Source organism: Lepisosteus oculatus, chromosome 3 (genome assembly GCF_040954835.1).
Source record: "Lepisosteus oculatus isolate fLepOcu1 chromosome 3, fLepOcu1.hap2, whole genome shotgun sequence".
In the NCBI taxonomy this organism is placed as follows: Eukaryota; Metazoa; Chordata; class Actinopteri; order Semionotiformes; family Lepisosteidae; genus Lepisosteus; species Lepisosteus oculatus.
In genome coordinates this window covers 9,282,281-9,298,815 of record NC_090698.1, presented here as the reverse complement: position 1 = coordinate 9,298,815, position 16,535 = coordinate 9,282,281, and the positions used below count along the sequence as shown (strand labels likewise).

The 16,535-nt window shown below is 47.1% G+C and overlaps 1 protein-coding gene across 2 annotated transcripts; it reads right to left on the bottom strand.

Annotated features, from left to right (window-relative positions):
• Nucleotides 1-1,864: 1,864 nt before the first annotated feature.
• On the bottom strand, nucleotides 1,865-16,492 carry LOC102684703 (NXPE family member 3-like). Of its 2 annotated transcripts, none has more exons than XM_015340582.2 (6): nucleotides 16,351-16,492; nucleotides 8,886-8,947; nucleotides 5,798-6,591; nucleotides 5,459-5,529; nucleotides 4,420-4,626; nucleotides 1,865-3,763 (listed from the first exon to the last, which is right to left on the bottom strand). In XM_015340582.2, exons 2-6 carry the CDS (start codon nucleotides 8,928-8,930, stop codon nucleotides 3,231-3,233), a joined length of 1,650 nt encoding a protein of 549 aa, XP_015196068.1. In that variant the 5' UTR covers nucleotides 8,931-8,947; nucleotides 16,351-16,492; the 3' UTR covers nucleotides 1,865-3,230. The 2 variants fall into 2 exon arrangements, with proteins under 2 accessions (XP_015196068.1, XP_015196067.1); XM_015340581.2 differs by lacking the exon at nucleotides 16,351-16,492 and adding an exon at nucleotides 13,851-14,085.
• Between the last annotated feature and the right edge of the window lie 43 nt (nucleotides 16,493-16,535).

The window sequence follows — 16,535 nt, the reverse complement described above, 5'->3', positions numbered from 1 at the left end:
GTCGTCCTGTGCTTCCAGGGCCCGAAGAACTTCGGTTTGCTCTTTCGGCGGTTGAGCTTCGACCCCGAGGCTCTGGAGTATTGCTCCATGACCCGCAGTGATAATTGCATATACCTATATAGCGCCTTTCTGGATACTCCACTCAAAGCGCTTTACAGGCGATGGGGATCCCCTCCACCACCACCAATGTGCAGCCCCACCTGGATGATGCACCAGTGCTCTCCCCACACACCAGCTCTCAGTGGGGAGAACAGAGTGATGAAGCCAGTTCAGAGAGGGGGATTATTAGGAGGCCATGATTGGTAAGGGCCAATGGGAATTTGGCCAAGACGCCGGGGTAACACCCCTATTCTTTTCGAGAAACACCCTGGGATTTTTAATGACCACAGAGAGTCAGGACGTCGGTTTTACGTCTCATCCGAAGGACGGCGCCTGTTTACATTATACTTGAAATGTTTTAAGTTTTTTATAGAATTCATATTTCAACTCCACCTCAAAAGTACTTAAAAGGGGAGTATTATTGGACCATTTTGGTTTATAAATATGAAATCTACCCAGAATGATTCATTTATTATAAATAGATGCTCTTTATTCCGGAATAAACCTCGACTTGTTCCTTTGCAGCCTGCGCTCGCGGACGCAGCTCCCTGCCCCCGAGATGTTTCGTGCGTCTGCCTCCTGGCGCGCGCGGTGCCATCCTCCTGGGCGGGAAGAGCCGAGCGCACGCGCGGCGACGCGACGGCCGCAGGAGCCTCTCGAGGCGAGGGAACAGGCTGCCGGAATATGATTTACAGCCTCGGCCCGGGAAGAACAGGCGGAAGGTGCGTGTTTTACCGAACCAGCGTGGAGTTAATCGGAAAAAGCTCATGAAACGACCGCGTTTGAAAGCGTGAGATGAGGGTTTTTAGAGCGGGAACAGTTGTGTTGTGGCCTGTGAGGTGTTGCTGGATCTGGCCGCATTGAAAATATACTGTACGAGCCAGTGCGTCGTTACTTTTCAGTTACCTGCCATTGTCTCCAGTGGAAATAGAATCGAGTCAAAATCTAGCAGACAGATCGTCAAACCTTTATTAGAGGGTCTATAACTCACCAGGCGCAATGAATGCTCTGACCTCACAGCTCCTGGGACACTTCTTCAAGGCAATGTTTTCTCTGGGATTCTGGTGTTGTGTTTCAACAACAGATTCTTAAATTCTCTATAAATTTCGCCTTGTGCTTCTGCCACGATCTTCGCCAGGAATAAGCCGTTTCCTGCTGAATGGATGGTTTACACATCGCCACCTCTCAAGTTGGAGTGGCAGCCCACTGAAGCTCAGCGGGTGTGAGCCTCGTCAGTTCCTGGATAGGAGAGCCTCCTGGGAAAAACTAAGGTTGCTGCTGGAAGGGGTGTTAATGGATCAGTAGGGGGCGCTCACCCTGCGGTCTGTGTGGATCCTAATGCCCCAGTATAGTGACAGGGATACTATACTGTAAAAAAGGTGCCGTCCTTCAGATGAGATGTAAAGGTCCTGACTTTCTGTGGTCATTAAAAATCCCTGGGCGTTTCACAGAAAGAATAGGAGTGTTACCTCGGTCTCCTGGCCAAATTTCCCTTTGGACTTCACCAATCATGGCCTCCTAATAATCCTCATCTCTAAATTGGTTTCATCACTCTTCTCCTCCCCACTGATAGCTGATGTGTCGCATCATCCAGGTGGTGCTGCACACTGGTGGTGGTGGAGGGGAATCCCCATCGCCTGTAAAGCGCCTTATTATGTAAATATTAATTATTAATTATTATTAGCTGCATTTTATTTCAACACTGTAATGACAATTTTTGTCCACACGATGGCAGCATAGTCCAATCAAAGAAAAACGGCTCAAATTTTATTCAATAGTTTATCCCGTTTATTTGACAATAACCCAAACTCAGGAAAGTTGTCTACTGTCCAGAAATATCCCGGCTCTCCAAGAGCTGAGTCTAAGACACCTGATCTAGACCATGGTCTCTGGAGCTGGAGGCTGGAGTAAAGTATCAGGCGTATCCCTGCTACAGGGGGAACCCAGTGCCTGCTGGTCTTTACTTCTGTTCATGCCCGTCCTCACAAGGGTGTAATTAAGTTTGTGGGTTGATAATGGGTATACTCTGTGCTCCTGTTGGGGGGGGGACTAGGTTTTTTTTAATGTTTTCTAAAACCCCAAAAAGACTATCAATCCTGTAGGTTTCACACACCGATTTACAGCATTGTCCTGGTCTGTTAACAGGTCCCTGTTGTTTTTAGGCACCCAGGCATTCCGCAAAGGCATGCCTGAAACCCCAGAAAGCATCAAAACAAGCGTGCCACCCCATCTGTGGAGGGTGTTTGAGGACATGTAGAGATCATAATACTCCTATATCTGTTCATTTCTAAAACTAACAATTTTCAGGGAAATGAAAAGATGTAGACAGAATAAAAGTCAGTTGTGGTTCAGGTTCTGGTAGAGGAGCGTCTCTCTCCTGGCCTCCCTGTCGTTGTGGCTGCAGGTGAGCCCATTCCCTGAGCGCTGATCCTCGGGGTGACCCCTGTTGTGTGGCAGCTGTGGGGTGTCCGTGGGGCCAGCCCGGAGAACCAGGAAGCTTCTGGACGGAGTTTCTGTCCTGCTTGTCCATATCCTGCTCACCCCGGGTCACCCCCCCGCAAAGCCCTACACCCACGGGCTCCCTCTCCGGGGGGGTACCCCACTGATCATCGGAGCGACAGTCCTCCTCCTCGGGATTCCGGCTTCTCAGGGTGTGACCGCTGGGCCCAGCAGGCCTCCCAAGTGGTCCAGCTGGTAACGTACCCCAGGGTCCCTGTGAGCTGTAGGTCGCAGGTTTGAGCCTCGGTCCTGTCGCTCGCCTGTGAAGGCGAAGGTGTCCTCCCGGGATCCTCCTCCCGGGATCCAGATCAGCCGCCCGGGTCTCTCTCTCCACTCAATGAGAAGCGATCGGCGCAGGGACACGCGCAGGTGTCCAGCCATCAGCGCCAGGGCTGACGAATACTCAGGATTCCTGTAAACGCGGAGCCGAAGGTCTCGTCCCTTGTGCATGCCGACCGGGATGGGCCTGGCTGAGAGATCAGGAAGGTGAAGGTGGGGGCTGGAGAGCGAAGGGGACAGAGGACATAAGTGATCACGGCGTCCAGCAGCCGACCGTACTGACCGGAGGCCTGAGATCCTGAGCTGAACGGGGCCCTTGTGCCGCGCAGGGGCTGCACCGGGCAGGGGGGGCATCAGGGAGGACAGACGAAGGACAGGAACATGTCCACCTCGTTGCGGATCACGGTGGGGGGCGGGTGGATGTTGTCCGGGGAGGATTGGCAAGAGGTCATCTGCCAGACGTCTAGGAGGACGACGGGGAGGCCCTGGAACATCCTCCGGAGCAGCACGTCCAGCTGCAGGGACAGCCAGTCGCTGCCGTACACGTCCTTGTAGCCCGTGTTGGCCGACTTGATGACCACGAGGGTGCTGGGGCTGCGGTGCAGGAGCGAGACCACGGCCCGGCGCACGGAGGCCACCCGGCGGACGAGCTGCTCAGGCGGGAAGGTGGTGAAGTGCGCCCAGAGGGTGAAGACCACCACGGTGTGGGCGCCCCCCGCCAGCCCGTCCAGCTCGTTGGCGATGTAGTGCAGGCTGACCCACGGCACCTTGAGGGTCCGGATGGGCAGGCCGTGGGCCCGCCAGTGCAGCACCACGTTGTTACCGGGGTCCACCGCCATCAGGGGCCCCGACTGGGAGGAGGTGTGCAGGTCCAGCTGCTTCAGAGCTGGGAGAGGAACAGCAGGGGGCGACAGTGAGAGGCGCCGGGCAAGCCAGCGGGCTTGTCTCTGGGAGAGAAAGAGGAACACCCAGAGAGCAGGCCTGGAGAGAACATGCAGATTCCGCACAGAAGGTGCTCCAGCCCAGAATCAAGGCCCAGGGCCAATGTTCACTCTAATTTATAATGGCCTGTGTGTGCAAAAAATTCAAGTTTTTCAAATTTTCATTTTTTTTCCCCCCGTGACAAAAACTTGTGCGCACTAAATTGAGTGTAAGTAAAATTGTAAACCTGAAATTATTTTTTGTCAATATAGTCACTCTCATAGAAGCATAGAGATCCAAAAGACCGGAACGGCAATTCAACGAGCCCAGTCGTGGAGACCGAGTGTGGAGCAAGCATGAGCAGGGAGGTACTAGAGCACAGATATCGATGATCAAGTAGCAATAATAATGCACACAGCCAACTTTCCTATGTGCGCTGATCTCGTAACCTGTGTGGGAACATTGCCCAGGATCAAAGAGCAGTGAGGTGGCAGTGCTACCTGACTCACCACCATCTCGCCCTCAAGATTAGCTGAAAACAACACGGCTGGTATTTCAGCAGATCCCTGCAGAACTAACAAGCTGCGCCCTTTCGAGAGGAAGCACACAGACGGGTCTTACTGGGCACAGTTTTCTCCAGGTACTCGAACCACTGGCGCAGCGTGGAGTCGCCCATCATGTACAGCTGTTTGTTGCGCAGGCAGCTGGATATCTGCTCAGGGTTGGGGAAGCTCCACGTGGCACAGACCAGGGAGGTCCAGCGGTCCTGGAAATAGAACCCAGCTGGAACCGGAGTGTCCAGTCCAGGAACGCATCTCTGCTCCGTTCCTGGAGAGCAAACCCAAAACAGAGTCCAGCAAAATCATATTAATCCCCTCCCTGTGGGCACAATTCATCACAGCTAGGACAGAGGGCTACCGGTACAGTGCACAGCATTGTGGGATAGAAGCTACTGAGCATCGCTTCAGGGCACATGGGAAGATCTTACTGCGTGAGCGTTTTCCCCAGCCCTGCCACACGAGACCAGAACCCTGGTTGTGTACGAATACTGCTGCAGATCATGGTGAAGTCTGTTGTGCTTTGGCTGTTTCATTTGTATGTGTCCTGAGTTATGGTTCAGCCTAACCTCCTCTCTCTGTGGGGACTAGAGTCAGAGACAAAGAGGGGGTTGCAGCTCCACAGGCAGAGGCTAAAAGAAAAACCAGCGTCAGCTGGGGCTCCTGAGCGGCCTAACGAGAGTGCGGGTCAGGATCTGCAACCCAGATGCATCATCGCCGGCCTGCCATCACCAGGAATCTCACTGCAATCTCCCAGCCTGCAGTAGTGTCAGCGAGGGGTGCACCAGGCCCGCAATCTGTCCTTCCTCTCCCAGCAGGTGCTACCAAGTTCTCATGACACGTCTGATGCCAAACAGCTCTGGTCGGGTAGGTGTGAGGGGGCATGGGGGCGTGTCAAACGTCACACAGTTGGTGTGGGCGGAGCCTGTCAGAGAGCCCCCCCTTTAAGACATCAGGGAGCTCCCCGCTTGGTGGCGGCAGATTAAGAACACTGGCAATTTCAGATTTTTCTAAGCGGCAGAAATGGGCAAGCAGGCACACAGAGGCAGAGAAGGGAGGGCAAGAGAGAGGAGCGGCACCGGCGCTGCACACAGAACACCCACGGTTCTCTGCTTCAGGTGGAAGAACAGTGATTTTCACGTCGTCTCCTCGTATCCAAATGTCCGTCACCTTTCTGCAGGAAGAGGGAGATGGACATGGAAGCGAAAGCTAATTCAGTAGGTAAATGAGGACTTTGTCGTTTCTACCCACTGTTATACTGCTTCTTCTCTCAGTGTGTTACCATGTGTAACATTAAAATAATCCTGCGCCACAGGACCCCGGCTCCTGCTCATTCAAGCTGTCATTTCCTCTCTGCGCTAATGTAGGAAACGAACTGCATCAGAGACCCGAAGCTCTGTAAAGCTAGGATGGGACAGCGGGGGTCCCAGTGGGGATCTTACTTGCTCAGGAGGGCCTGCTCCAGGCTGCTGAGCTTCGCCTGGTAGCCGCCCATGCTGTGATACACCAGCGCGTGGCAGGGCAGCCGGGCCGGCTTCTGGCAAAACCACATCTCCCCCGTGGCAGGATCCCTGTACTCGCAGTAGGGGGCGCTCCCAATCTTTTGGGCGTTGCACACCACGGCCTCCTCCATGCCCCCCTCCACGTAGTATCCCCGAAAATACACCCTGTTGGGGTCGCGATCCCTCTGCCCGCGCAGAACCTGCACGGCTTCGCTGGAGTGGATCAGGCGCAGGGCGATCCGGGCCGGGCCGGGCCACAGCAGGGTGAACCGGACTGTGTAGCTCCCGTTGCGGTGATCCGACACCGAGCCGTACGTGCTGGCCCGGAGCTCGGGGGAGTGCAGCTTGGCCTGAAAGAAGTCACCCCCGTAGCGCTTGGGCCTGCCAGAGAAATCCCTGGCCACCAGCGCAACCTCCAGGCTGTCCCCGACCGTGTAGTTGGCCCGGAGGCCCGGCACGTGGTAGGAGCACCGGGCTGGGTCAGTGCTGTCGTTCAGGGACGGGACGGCCCGGTCTGGAGAGGGCCAGCTGATGGCTTCTCGTAGTCTCTCCCATTCCTCCGGGCTGAGCAGGGTATCGCGGTCGGCAGTCCGGGTGGGGACAGCCGCAGTCTGGGTCAGAGTGAACCGGTTCCCTCTCTGCAGAGCCTGGCCCTGGAGGCTGAGTGGGATTGACAGACTCGGTTGTTTCCTCTTGAACGGCTGTGCCACCTTCCCCCAATAATACAGGTAAGCCTTGATAAGACATAAGACACAGCAGAACAGCAACAAGAGAAGATCATGTGAGCTGCACAGTCTCCTTGCTCCTGTACTGCTTTAGGGCTGTGAGTGAACTGATTGGTGAGACACCACTAAGGCAGATGTTAGATCAGTATAAATATCATGAACATCTCCTTCTTGATGGCCGGTGTTACAGCTGGTGTGACACCAGAAGAAGGCTCCACGGCCGAAACGGTGTGTTTTCTTTCTTCTTTTTTTCAGCATGGAATAAACCTATTACTTGTTCCTTTAAAGTTTCTTAGTATGCCTAGGCACGTTGAGAATTAATGATTGCAAAGGAGTAGGGCAGAAAGACACAATATGAGAACACATTAAGAGCACAGGGGAAATTCCAGAGGAGTTGGGACTTCTGCCAGGCACAAACTTGTGACTTCAAACCTTGTTAGAGAGAGCGTGCTTTTCTGTGTTTTTAGGGAACGTGGGTTTCCTGGTACCTCAGTTAGAAACGTCTTTCCTGATTAGTCATTTTATGGATAGGGATATAGGCTCTTGTTTATTTTGTGGCATCCTGGGTGCAGAAAGAGAGATTTACAGTAACTGCAGGTTACCTTTTATTTAGTTAGAAGGCAGCTCATCTCTTGTGTGGCTTCTGTAGGCAAATTAAGAGTTTAGTGCTTAGTAGCAGTCTGGGGTTTTCTGGGTGACCAGAATGTTAGGCCTCTGAAATGCCTGGTCTGTAAATACTGTATATAAAATAAACATGTTCAGCCCCAATTGTAACAATATAATGTAACTTGGTGTGTTGTATGTTTTGTATCTTGTGTAGTTTATGGTAATAAATATTTGTGTTAGCCAAGTGTGCCTAGATTATTACTCTTCTCTGTGCTGGAGAAAAAAAGGATTCACGTGCCTCTAATTATACTCGGGTGTAGAAATCATTTACAAGTCGGGGGTTATGAATTATTTCACTGATTGATAAAACTGTTCGGGCAATTCCCGATTTTCACCAGTTCTGTTATCCCCCATTTGTAGGAGCTGGTTAGGCTAGACACTGGTAAGGCACATGTTAGATCAGTATAAATATCATCATGAACACCTCCTTCTTGATGGCTGGCTAGGTGCTTCCTCTGCTCTTCACAGTGGAAAGACGTAGTTTTAAGAACATAAAAAGGTTACGAATGACAGGAGGTCATTTCAGCGATCAAACCCATTTGGTAGTTTGAGGTTAATAGATCTGAGGATCATATCCAGCCCATTCTTGAACATGACTGGGCCGCTTGTTCCACACTCCCACCACCCTTTGGGTAAAGAAGCGCTCCCTGTTATGATGTGAACTACTCCCTAGTGATGTGTACTGCTACTTTATTACCACCTTAACATAACATACTTAACATAACTCCTTTACTTTGCTTGCCTTGTTTTTAATATTCTGTCTATCTGAGCTCAAGGGCAAATGCACAACATAATACACTGCTTGTCATACAGGGGTGCTATTCATCCACTATTAACAAGCCTCTTATTTTGTATCTGTTCACATCCTGCCTTTTCCTTATTACAAATGTGCAAGTCAGGATTTAGAGATGCAGTTAGGGTTCACAAAACCCAGGCTGAATCTTTTAACTGTCAAAGGATATGTCACACGATTTGAGACCTCACCCTGAGATCAGAGCTCATTTTGAGCCACTGGTCCGCATTGTGCGGACTTAACAAGCCACGAGGATGAGGACAGTTCCAGGATGTTCAAGTTCCCTGAGAAATGTACTGTACTTCAGAGATCACAGGAGGTTTGTCTGTGAGCGGTTCTGTGCCACTAGAGATGCCGACATACAACACGAGGAGATTTCACTCCCTGGTTCGGGGGGAACAGCATCCCTGCTATTGGGCCAATGGCCTCAGAACGAGCCAATGAGCTGCCGAGACGCGAAGACGTAAAGACGGGAGCGGACATACGGAGCACAGGGGAATGTTTGGAGAAGGGATAACGTTGAGCTTTGATCTTGTCCTGTCGTGATAAACATTGGCGATCAAACAGTTCTAGGCTGCCTTATGGGGGCTATTTGCTTTACCGTTGTGTCTGACTCGGTTACTGTCATTTTTATTTGCTTTGGCAACACTGATTGTGCCCATCGGTCATGCTAATAAAGCACCTTGAATTGAATTGAATTGAATTACTGTTCTTTGGTGGCTGTGAACCAGGAACAGCGCCCGAGCGTTCCTGGCACCTTGTGACCCGGACTTTGCAACTAGCTGGTACTGAGCCCTGCAGCTGGAGAATGAATAACCTGCAAAAATGCGTCTCGTATACTTACAAAACTCAGGATCGCCAAGATCGACAGAATGCACACTCTCTTCATTTTTTCTTCTTTTCTTCCTATGAAATAGAAATGATAGCAGACGATTTTTTTTAAAAAGCGTTATTAAAGTGCAAAAATTCATCCCGAATATTTCGTTTCCCCCCTCTCCCCCCCAAACTTACACAGGTAACGGTACAGAAAGGTTACCGTATTGCTACAGGACTGCAATGCCTTCGACTTTGTGGCTGTACAAGTTTCAGGATCTTTACCACGCTTTAAAAAAAAGGGCACTAGAAAAAGAAAAGTTTGATACAGTAAGTCCGAATACCCTTCACGGCTTATAATGGATAAAGATGTTCAGTGGGGATACAAAAGGGTATTTAAAGGGTGAATCGGAGTTTTATTCAACAGCCCAATAAAATAGAGTAGCCAATTGGAAAACACTTCAAATGTTTGTTGATAAACAAAGAGCCGGCAATGTCGAGAATTCATCTCAATGTGCGTTATTATTCTGGTTAAAACACATCTAACACAGTGCCTGAGGCTTTTTACTGTATATATCGTGTGTGCCGCAACTAGGAGTATACGGCACTCTGCACAGTGTACGAAGTAAATTATTTTCGCAGTAATTAATTTATTTACACGTGTATAATAAATATAGTAATACATATAATAAATTAATTACTGTCGTATACTCCTAGTTGCGACGTTATATATGCGTTGTTGTCGATTTTACGGTTGCAATTCGATGTTGATTATACGTTGCGGCGACGTATATATACGTATAGCCATATTTTCTCTGTGAATATACGTATATTCGACGAATCAATGCCCACAGCTTGGCATACAAGGGTTTTGCGGAGGGGGTCTTGCCACCTGCCTGAAAAAAACAGTAAAATGCTTGAGTGCCTATAGAGTTTCTATTTTTATTTTCTTGAGAAAAGTTGATACCATTTCCTGGACACCCCGTCCCCCATCAGTGCGCGGTGCCCGGGGAAATATCTGTAGGGGGGCGTCTGAAATTCTGAGGGGGGAGTGATATTTCGGTTGAAACAGAGATGTACGGTGCAGCTACCCAAATGAAATCTTGCAGCTATGCCATTGATTAGTGCTTCATGATAGAAGATAACGACTAGCAATCTGGTATTTGCGATGAAGTTCAGTTTCACATTTTTCGTCACTCTCGTGGTTTGTATTGCCTGGAGCGAAAAGTACCATAAGTGTTCATTTTTGCAGCTACATGGAGGTTCTGAATCGTTAAGAAAAAATTGTTGTAAAACCAACAGAAAGCACAGACTGCTATAACTAGTCCTAGTTATATAACGATTTTAAGTATAATGATAAACTACTGCAAGGAATCGGTCCACCTGAGCAAATAGGATCGTAATGTTGAAACTCAATAACGACACCTATCCTATTCCATAATGTCATTATATATAATACCATACAACATGACCGATCCTTACTAACTGCATGCGTTAAAATTGCCCATCAGCACATAGCAGGGGGCACATAGCCGCGATGTATTATCAATGTTAAATTTCAACCATAATATCGACAACATTAATAAACGCATACGTTGAGAAAATATCTAACCCAGCATATTTTCCGGTTATATACCACAATGCATTGCTAGTATTCGTTGGTCACCATTTTGGACACGTTTTTCAAATGTAGAAGATTTAAGTATTTATCCGCAAATATCTCAACAATCCTCTTTTGACAAGTAAGTATGAATAATAATAATACTATCTGAGTACATACAGATCTTTCTTAATATTATTTTGATTAAAATAGTGCGTGAATAAGCAAAAAATGGCACATAAAATAGTGTGAATGGGGAAGATGACACAAAATCGTTTTGCCGTTTCTCTATTCTTATTCTATGTTGTACTTTCAAACTCTGGGTACTCTTTAATTAGGACAGACTTTATTGCTCAACTGCTATGATGGAAGCCAAATTTTATACATTTATTTCAGCTTTGAGCTTAGTAAACCGTTCATTTTTTAGATTATACTAAAGAAGATATTAATCATCATTTATTTGGGAAGTAATATATAATTTTCTCCTAGCTGCGGTGCTGAAGTCCCACCCTACATCAACAGAATAAGAAATAAAGGAGCACGCAATGTGTTACTTGAAGAATGCATATGCAAGGCAGGGGGCCAGGAGATCTGGACACTGAAAATAATAGGTTTCTGGTTCTAACTGTTAGGACAATTAGACAGGGTTTGCGAATAGTGGACAAAAATCGTCTTAACTTACATTGTAATATTTTTTTTCTTGGAAATATAGAAGTTGTACATTTTAAAATGTATATTTGAATCAAAATGTGGTTTTGAGATAGTGTGTTAATGTAATTAGTTTGTGTTTGTCATTACTATACTGTTTGTGTTACCATGTTACCAGAATTTGTAGCTGAAGTTTAAGACTAGTTGTGTTATTTATTATTATTGCCCATATGTTGATTGTTGATTGATTGTATACAGTGTATAATTTGAAATACATATTTTTCAGGTGTGAATGTGTATTTTCAGAATAAATTTCTAAACCAAATCATTGGCTTGATTTACTAGTTTCTACACCTGTAAAACCTGTCTTTGATGTATAATAGACCTCTACCCATATACGTATAATAGACCTCTAACCATATACGTATAATAGACCTCTAACCATATACGTATAATAGACCTCTAAAGTTATCCGGAACTCCAACAATATATGTATAATAGTCCTCTAAATTTATCCGTTTAATAGAACTCCAACCATTTATGTGTAATGAACATCTAATCATGGACGTATAATTGACGTATAACAATAGACGTATATTAGAATTTCATTCTAGACGAATTGCGGACCACATTTAGACGTCTAAGGTATGCGTTTAATAGACGTATATTATACGTCTTTTGCCCACTGGGTAATTACTTCTTTCGATCGCCTAAAAATTAATTCGGATCTGTGCATGTAATATCATACATTTTACTGCCCTTGTGAGTGTTAAACCCTTGTCTAATGGGCTGTAAAAGTCTCTTCCCTGAGTGCTGGCTGACACTGGAAAAAAAGGCTCCAGGAGCTCCGTAAATAGTGTTGTGTGCGCTACCCAAGAACCTTCTCTTGGCTATTGCCGCACGAGCCCCACATTCGCTACTGTGCATAGTGGAGCGAAACGGACTGGCCGCGACAAATTCGCCAACAGTGTGATGAGTTTGATTGCCTATATTTGATAGTTGTAGTGTTTGAGCGAAAATGATGAAGCAAAGAGACCGAAACATTACCGGAATGGGAGCATGATTATTTTTTTGTACTTTCGCATTGAAATCGGCCTTGCTAGCGCCTAAGCGAAAAAGGGAAATATAGAACAACATTTCGAAACCGCACACACAACGTAAGATGTGGACTTTCCCACTAACAGTGAGCTACGGAAAAGAAATAGTGGAAAAATTAAAATAGCTAGCGGCAGTCGGATTTCACGAGGCCTAATACAAGAGGGAAAGCGGCAATCATCGCATCGTGTGAGCCACGTCGTGGCAAAACACAACAAGTCATTCAGGGATCGAGACGTAATAAAAAACCGTTTGCTGAGGCTGCGGACTTTTCTGGCGAGGTTCAGACAGCTGTTGCCTGAAAGCAGTTTCTCAAGTCGTCTAAACGTGCTGAATATGCCTAATTAGAGGATGACCAGTGCCTTCTGGATTTAGCAATCCTCACAGACCCGACTGAATGTCGAGCTGCAGGGACACAATGAAAGTGTCATCGACATGATCAGCAGTGTCAACACGTTCTCAGGGAAGCTTCTCAGTGCCAGTGCTCACGTTAAGAAAATATATTATTTTTTTTCTAAAATGGGGAACACGACGTGTTCACTGTAGCATGAATCACTTGCTTTTATGTGCTTTCGTTTTAGTGATGGCATCGCAGCTGTGCTGATGTGCTCACAGTCACTTTTGACAATGGTCGACTCAAGTCGAGCGCAGTTCTCACCGCCGCCGGGTTCTCCCGATGCGACCCTTGAAGCCCCCTCTTAAAAAGCAGGCGCTTGCAAACATCCATACTTTTATCGACTAATCATTTTTCTGTAAGACTCCCGAACTGCGGCTTTCTGAAGTTTTAATGAACCGTCTCCCAAGCGAGTGTACACACTGTAGAAGAAGACTGATCCGCGGAATACAAACGTGCTCGTTTTCACTGATAGAAGACATGAATACCTGAAAACTGCCTTACAGGTTTAATGACAATTGAGTACGTGGATGGAGCCTTAAAAATTATTCTTAAAAATGTAGCCGCTGTGTTGCGGCGTTTAAACTTTAAAACAAAACACTGAGGAACAAAGTTTACTTCGACACATCAAAGCCTGAATGTATCCGAGTTTACAACACTGAAACTTACAGTACACTTGTAGCCTATATACTGTTATGAACTCTCTTACGTGCATCATTGTTCCCTCTAATATGTGCGGGCAATCAGGTTAGAAAATAAGCGCACATAGGAACCTGAACTGCGCAAAAAAAAATATTCCAAAAATATGATAATAAAACAAACAAAATACGGTCGTCAACTGAAAAATGCTAAATTGACCCAATGAGAGTGTCTGCGAGAGGCTCTGCTTGGCTGTGTGCATTATTACTGCTACTCGATCATCAATACCTGTGCTCTCGCATACAGGCCATAAGAAATCAGAGGGAACGTTGTCAGCGCCTGAATCGGCTTACAGCTAATAAGGATTTCGAGGGAAGCAGGTTTCTGAAAAGTATCTCTTAAGTTTATACATTTATTTAATCAACATTCGGAATTCGGAAGGCGAAACAGATGACAAAGAAACAGTATTATTCAGTATTTAAAACAACCGCGAAAAAAATGTAGGCAGTAGGAGTCTGTCTAAAATAATTAAAACAGTTTGTACTTCGCAGCAACTAAACACGATTATACTTTTACTGTCCTGGAAGAGGTTGTAAATCCTGGGTCCTTAATGGCAGTACCTTAATCCATCTAGAAGCATCAAAGATCCCCTCTTCCTTTGTGAAAAGTCCTTACTTCTTTTATTCCATATAACCACGGCAAAACTTTATCTTCGCAAGGGTTTTCCTGCTATGACACGAACTGGAATATTGTTTTTTGGCCCTTGGGCAGGTGTAGCTGTGGCTGTGGCTCAGGCAGTTTTCCTGTCTAACTGACTACCCTTCTGTTGACTTCCTTGCTCTCTGTTTCGCCCCCTGAAAATAGACTTCCCTAAGCTCCTCCCCTGTGTTGTACAAATGTTACAAACGACAGAACCAATTGCCTCATTAAACAAATCAACTTCATCCTGGCCAGTCTTGAATCATTGAAGAGCAGAACTTACTTCAAAAAAGGCTGGGCAATCGGGTTATACAATCAGCGCACAGAGGAACTTGAACTGTGCACAAAATATTAACTTCCAAAAATATGATGATAAAATAAACACGATCGTCAATTGAAAAATGCTAAATTGACCACGAGACTGGCCCAACTCTCAGTTTTAATGGCACCATTTCTCCTCTCAGGTTAGTTCCTGGATGGTAACTAGTGGTCAGGTTTTGTATAACCCCCCCCAGTGGTTACACACGTCTGAGAGGATTTGACTAGTAAATTGAGGACCTCCATCTGAAACGAGATATTTCGATGTTCCCCAAGGACTGAAGGCTTCCTCCGATAGTGGAAGTGCTATTTGATTAGTTTTGCTATTTCGAGGAGCACGCCTTTCCCCCCATTGTGTATAGTAATCTACCGTCACCACCAGATAGACACGGCCTCTTTTACTAGTGCAGCAACTAGCGGACTGCTGGATCAACAACGATTTGGCTCTGAATGTCGATAAGACAAAGGAGACGATAACTGACTTCAGGAGGGCCCACTCTGATCACTCCCCACTGCACAGCAGCGGCTCCCCTGTGGAGACAGCCAGCAGTACAACGCTTCTTGGTGTCCGTATCACAGATGACCTGACTTTTCTTTATTTTTCCTTTCCCTGATGTAACTGGGCACAGCTGAACGAGTAAGCATTCCAATGCACTTGTTGTATATGGCAAATAAAGAAATCGGGAATCTTGACTTGCACCACCTCCCTAGCTAGACGAGCGCAACAACAGCTCTACTTTCTGCAGCGACTGAGAAGGGCAAACCCCCCTCCCCCTCCCCTCCATACTAACCACATTCTCTGGAGATACCATTGCGAACATACCAACAAACTGCATCTGTTGGTTTGTGAACTGTAAGCCCTCAGACCGCAAGCCCCTGCAATGAATTATAAATACGGAAGGAAACATCGCTGGCACCTCCCTTCCGTGCATTCAGGACATCTACAAACAAACACTGCACACACAAAGCCTCCAGTATTGTGGGCGATCCCTCCCACCCCTCCTGAAACCTCTTTGCCCTCCTACCATGTGGTGAAACGTATCGCAGTGTACGGGCCAGCTCCACCAGACTCCGTAACAGTTTTTCCCCCACAGGCTGTCAGGCTCCTCAACACCCCGGTACCTACTGCACCTACTCCAAATTGGAAAACTTGGTTCTGATGTCAGGTAAACTGTCTGATGTATTCTTTGCACAATCCTGTAAAGTAAATTGCACTATGCACACTGCACTTTATGTACCCTGTACCCTGTCAGAAATGTCTATGTCTACACTGCCTATAGCAGTGTCTTGTCTGTATTCGCACCGTAGACCTGGAGAATTACATCTCGCTCCTCTGTGTACTTGTATATGGTTGGACTGACGAATAAACTTGAACTTGAACTTCACCGGGCTTGAAAATAGACCCAGGTTCGACAAGGGTACCTGCAGCCCTGCTTGACTGTTTCCATTCGCTTTCCCATTTTGCTGCCTTCAAACATTCCATCACCCTCTTTTTTAATGGCGCTACTAGTTTGTACGGACACTTGAATACTCTCAAACCTCTGGTCTATATCATTTCTGTGGCATTCCTCTCGCTGGACTGCACTTTTTTAATGGACTGTTTTAAAAGTTCTCCAGCTGATCGAGCCGCTTGTTTACCCGGAGTAATTTTTTTCTTTTCTCCCAAATTTTTTAAGGGCTTATTTTCTTTTCACAAAGAAAAACAACAGAGTCATAAAATATAAAACTTTACATTATTTATATATACACACCTAAAACAGTATTTAGGAACACATCACGTTCAGGTTTAAAAGGGCACCAGCTTTCATACCACAGGCTTTAAAAGATACAGTTCGTTTTATCGCGCAGATGTTTTGATGCTTCTAAAATGCATCGCTAATGCAGTTATCTGCCCGGCCAGCTGCAGAGGTGGGTAAGGAAGCCGCCGGCACCGCCCTGTAGTGCAGAGCAGCTGCAGAGGGACAGGGCAAAGCCCATTCCACGGTGTAGAGAGAAGAAAAGAAGCAAGGGGGCACCCGCGGAGCTTCTGCAGGTGCCTTCTTCGGGCTCCACAGCCGACATTTTGTGTTTCTTTTCCATCTTCAGCGTGGAACAAACTCTTACCTGTTCCTCGTCATTTTCTACGCGCTATGCACGTCCTGGTGCATCTGAGGCACTGCAGCCACCCGACAGCAAATACAGGCCCGTCTGTAGCAGCACACCGCGCCAGCGGAGCCGACTAGACACTTCCTGTGTGCGCCGGTCTGCCCCCCCTTGCAGTACCGCATCAGCCTGTAGCGCGGTGGCTC

Coding starts and splice junctions, on each gene's coding strand:
- LOC102684703 (XM_015340582.2), bottom strand. CDS start 8,930: ATGAAGAGAGTGTGCATTCTGTCGATCTTGGCGATCCTGAGTTTT. Junction 6,592..8,885: donor TCTTGGCGATCCTGAGTTTT/GTAAGTATACGA, acceptor TGTCTTATCAAG/GCTTACCTGTATTATTGGGG. Junction 5,530..5,797: donor GAGCAGGCCCTCCTGAGCAA/GTAAGATCCCCA, acceptor CTCTTCCTGCAG/AAAGGTGACGGACATTTGGA.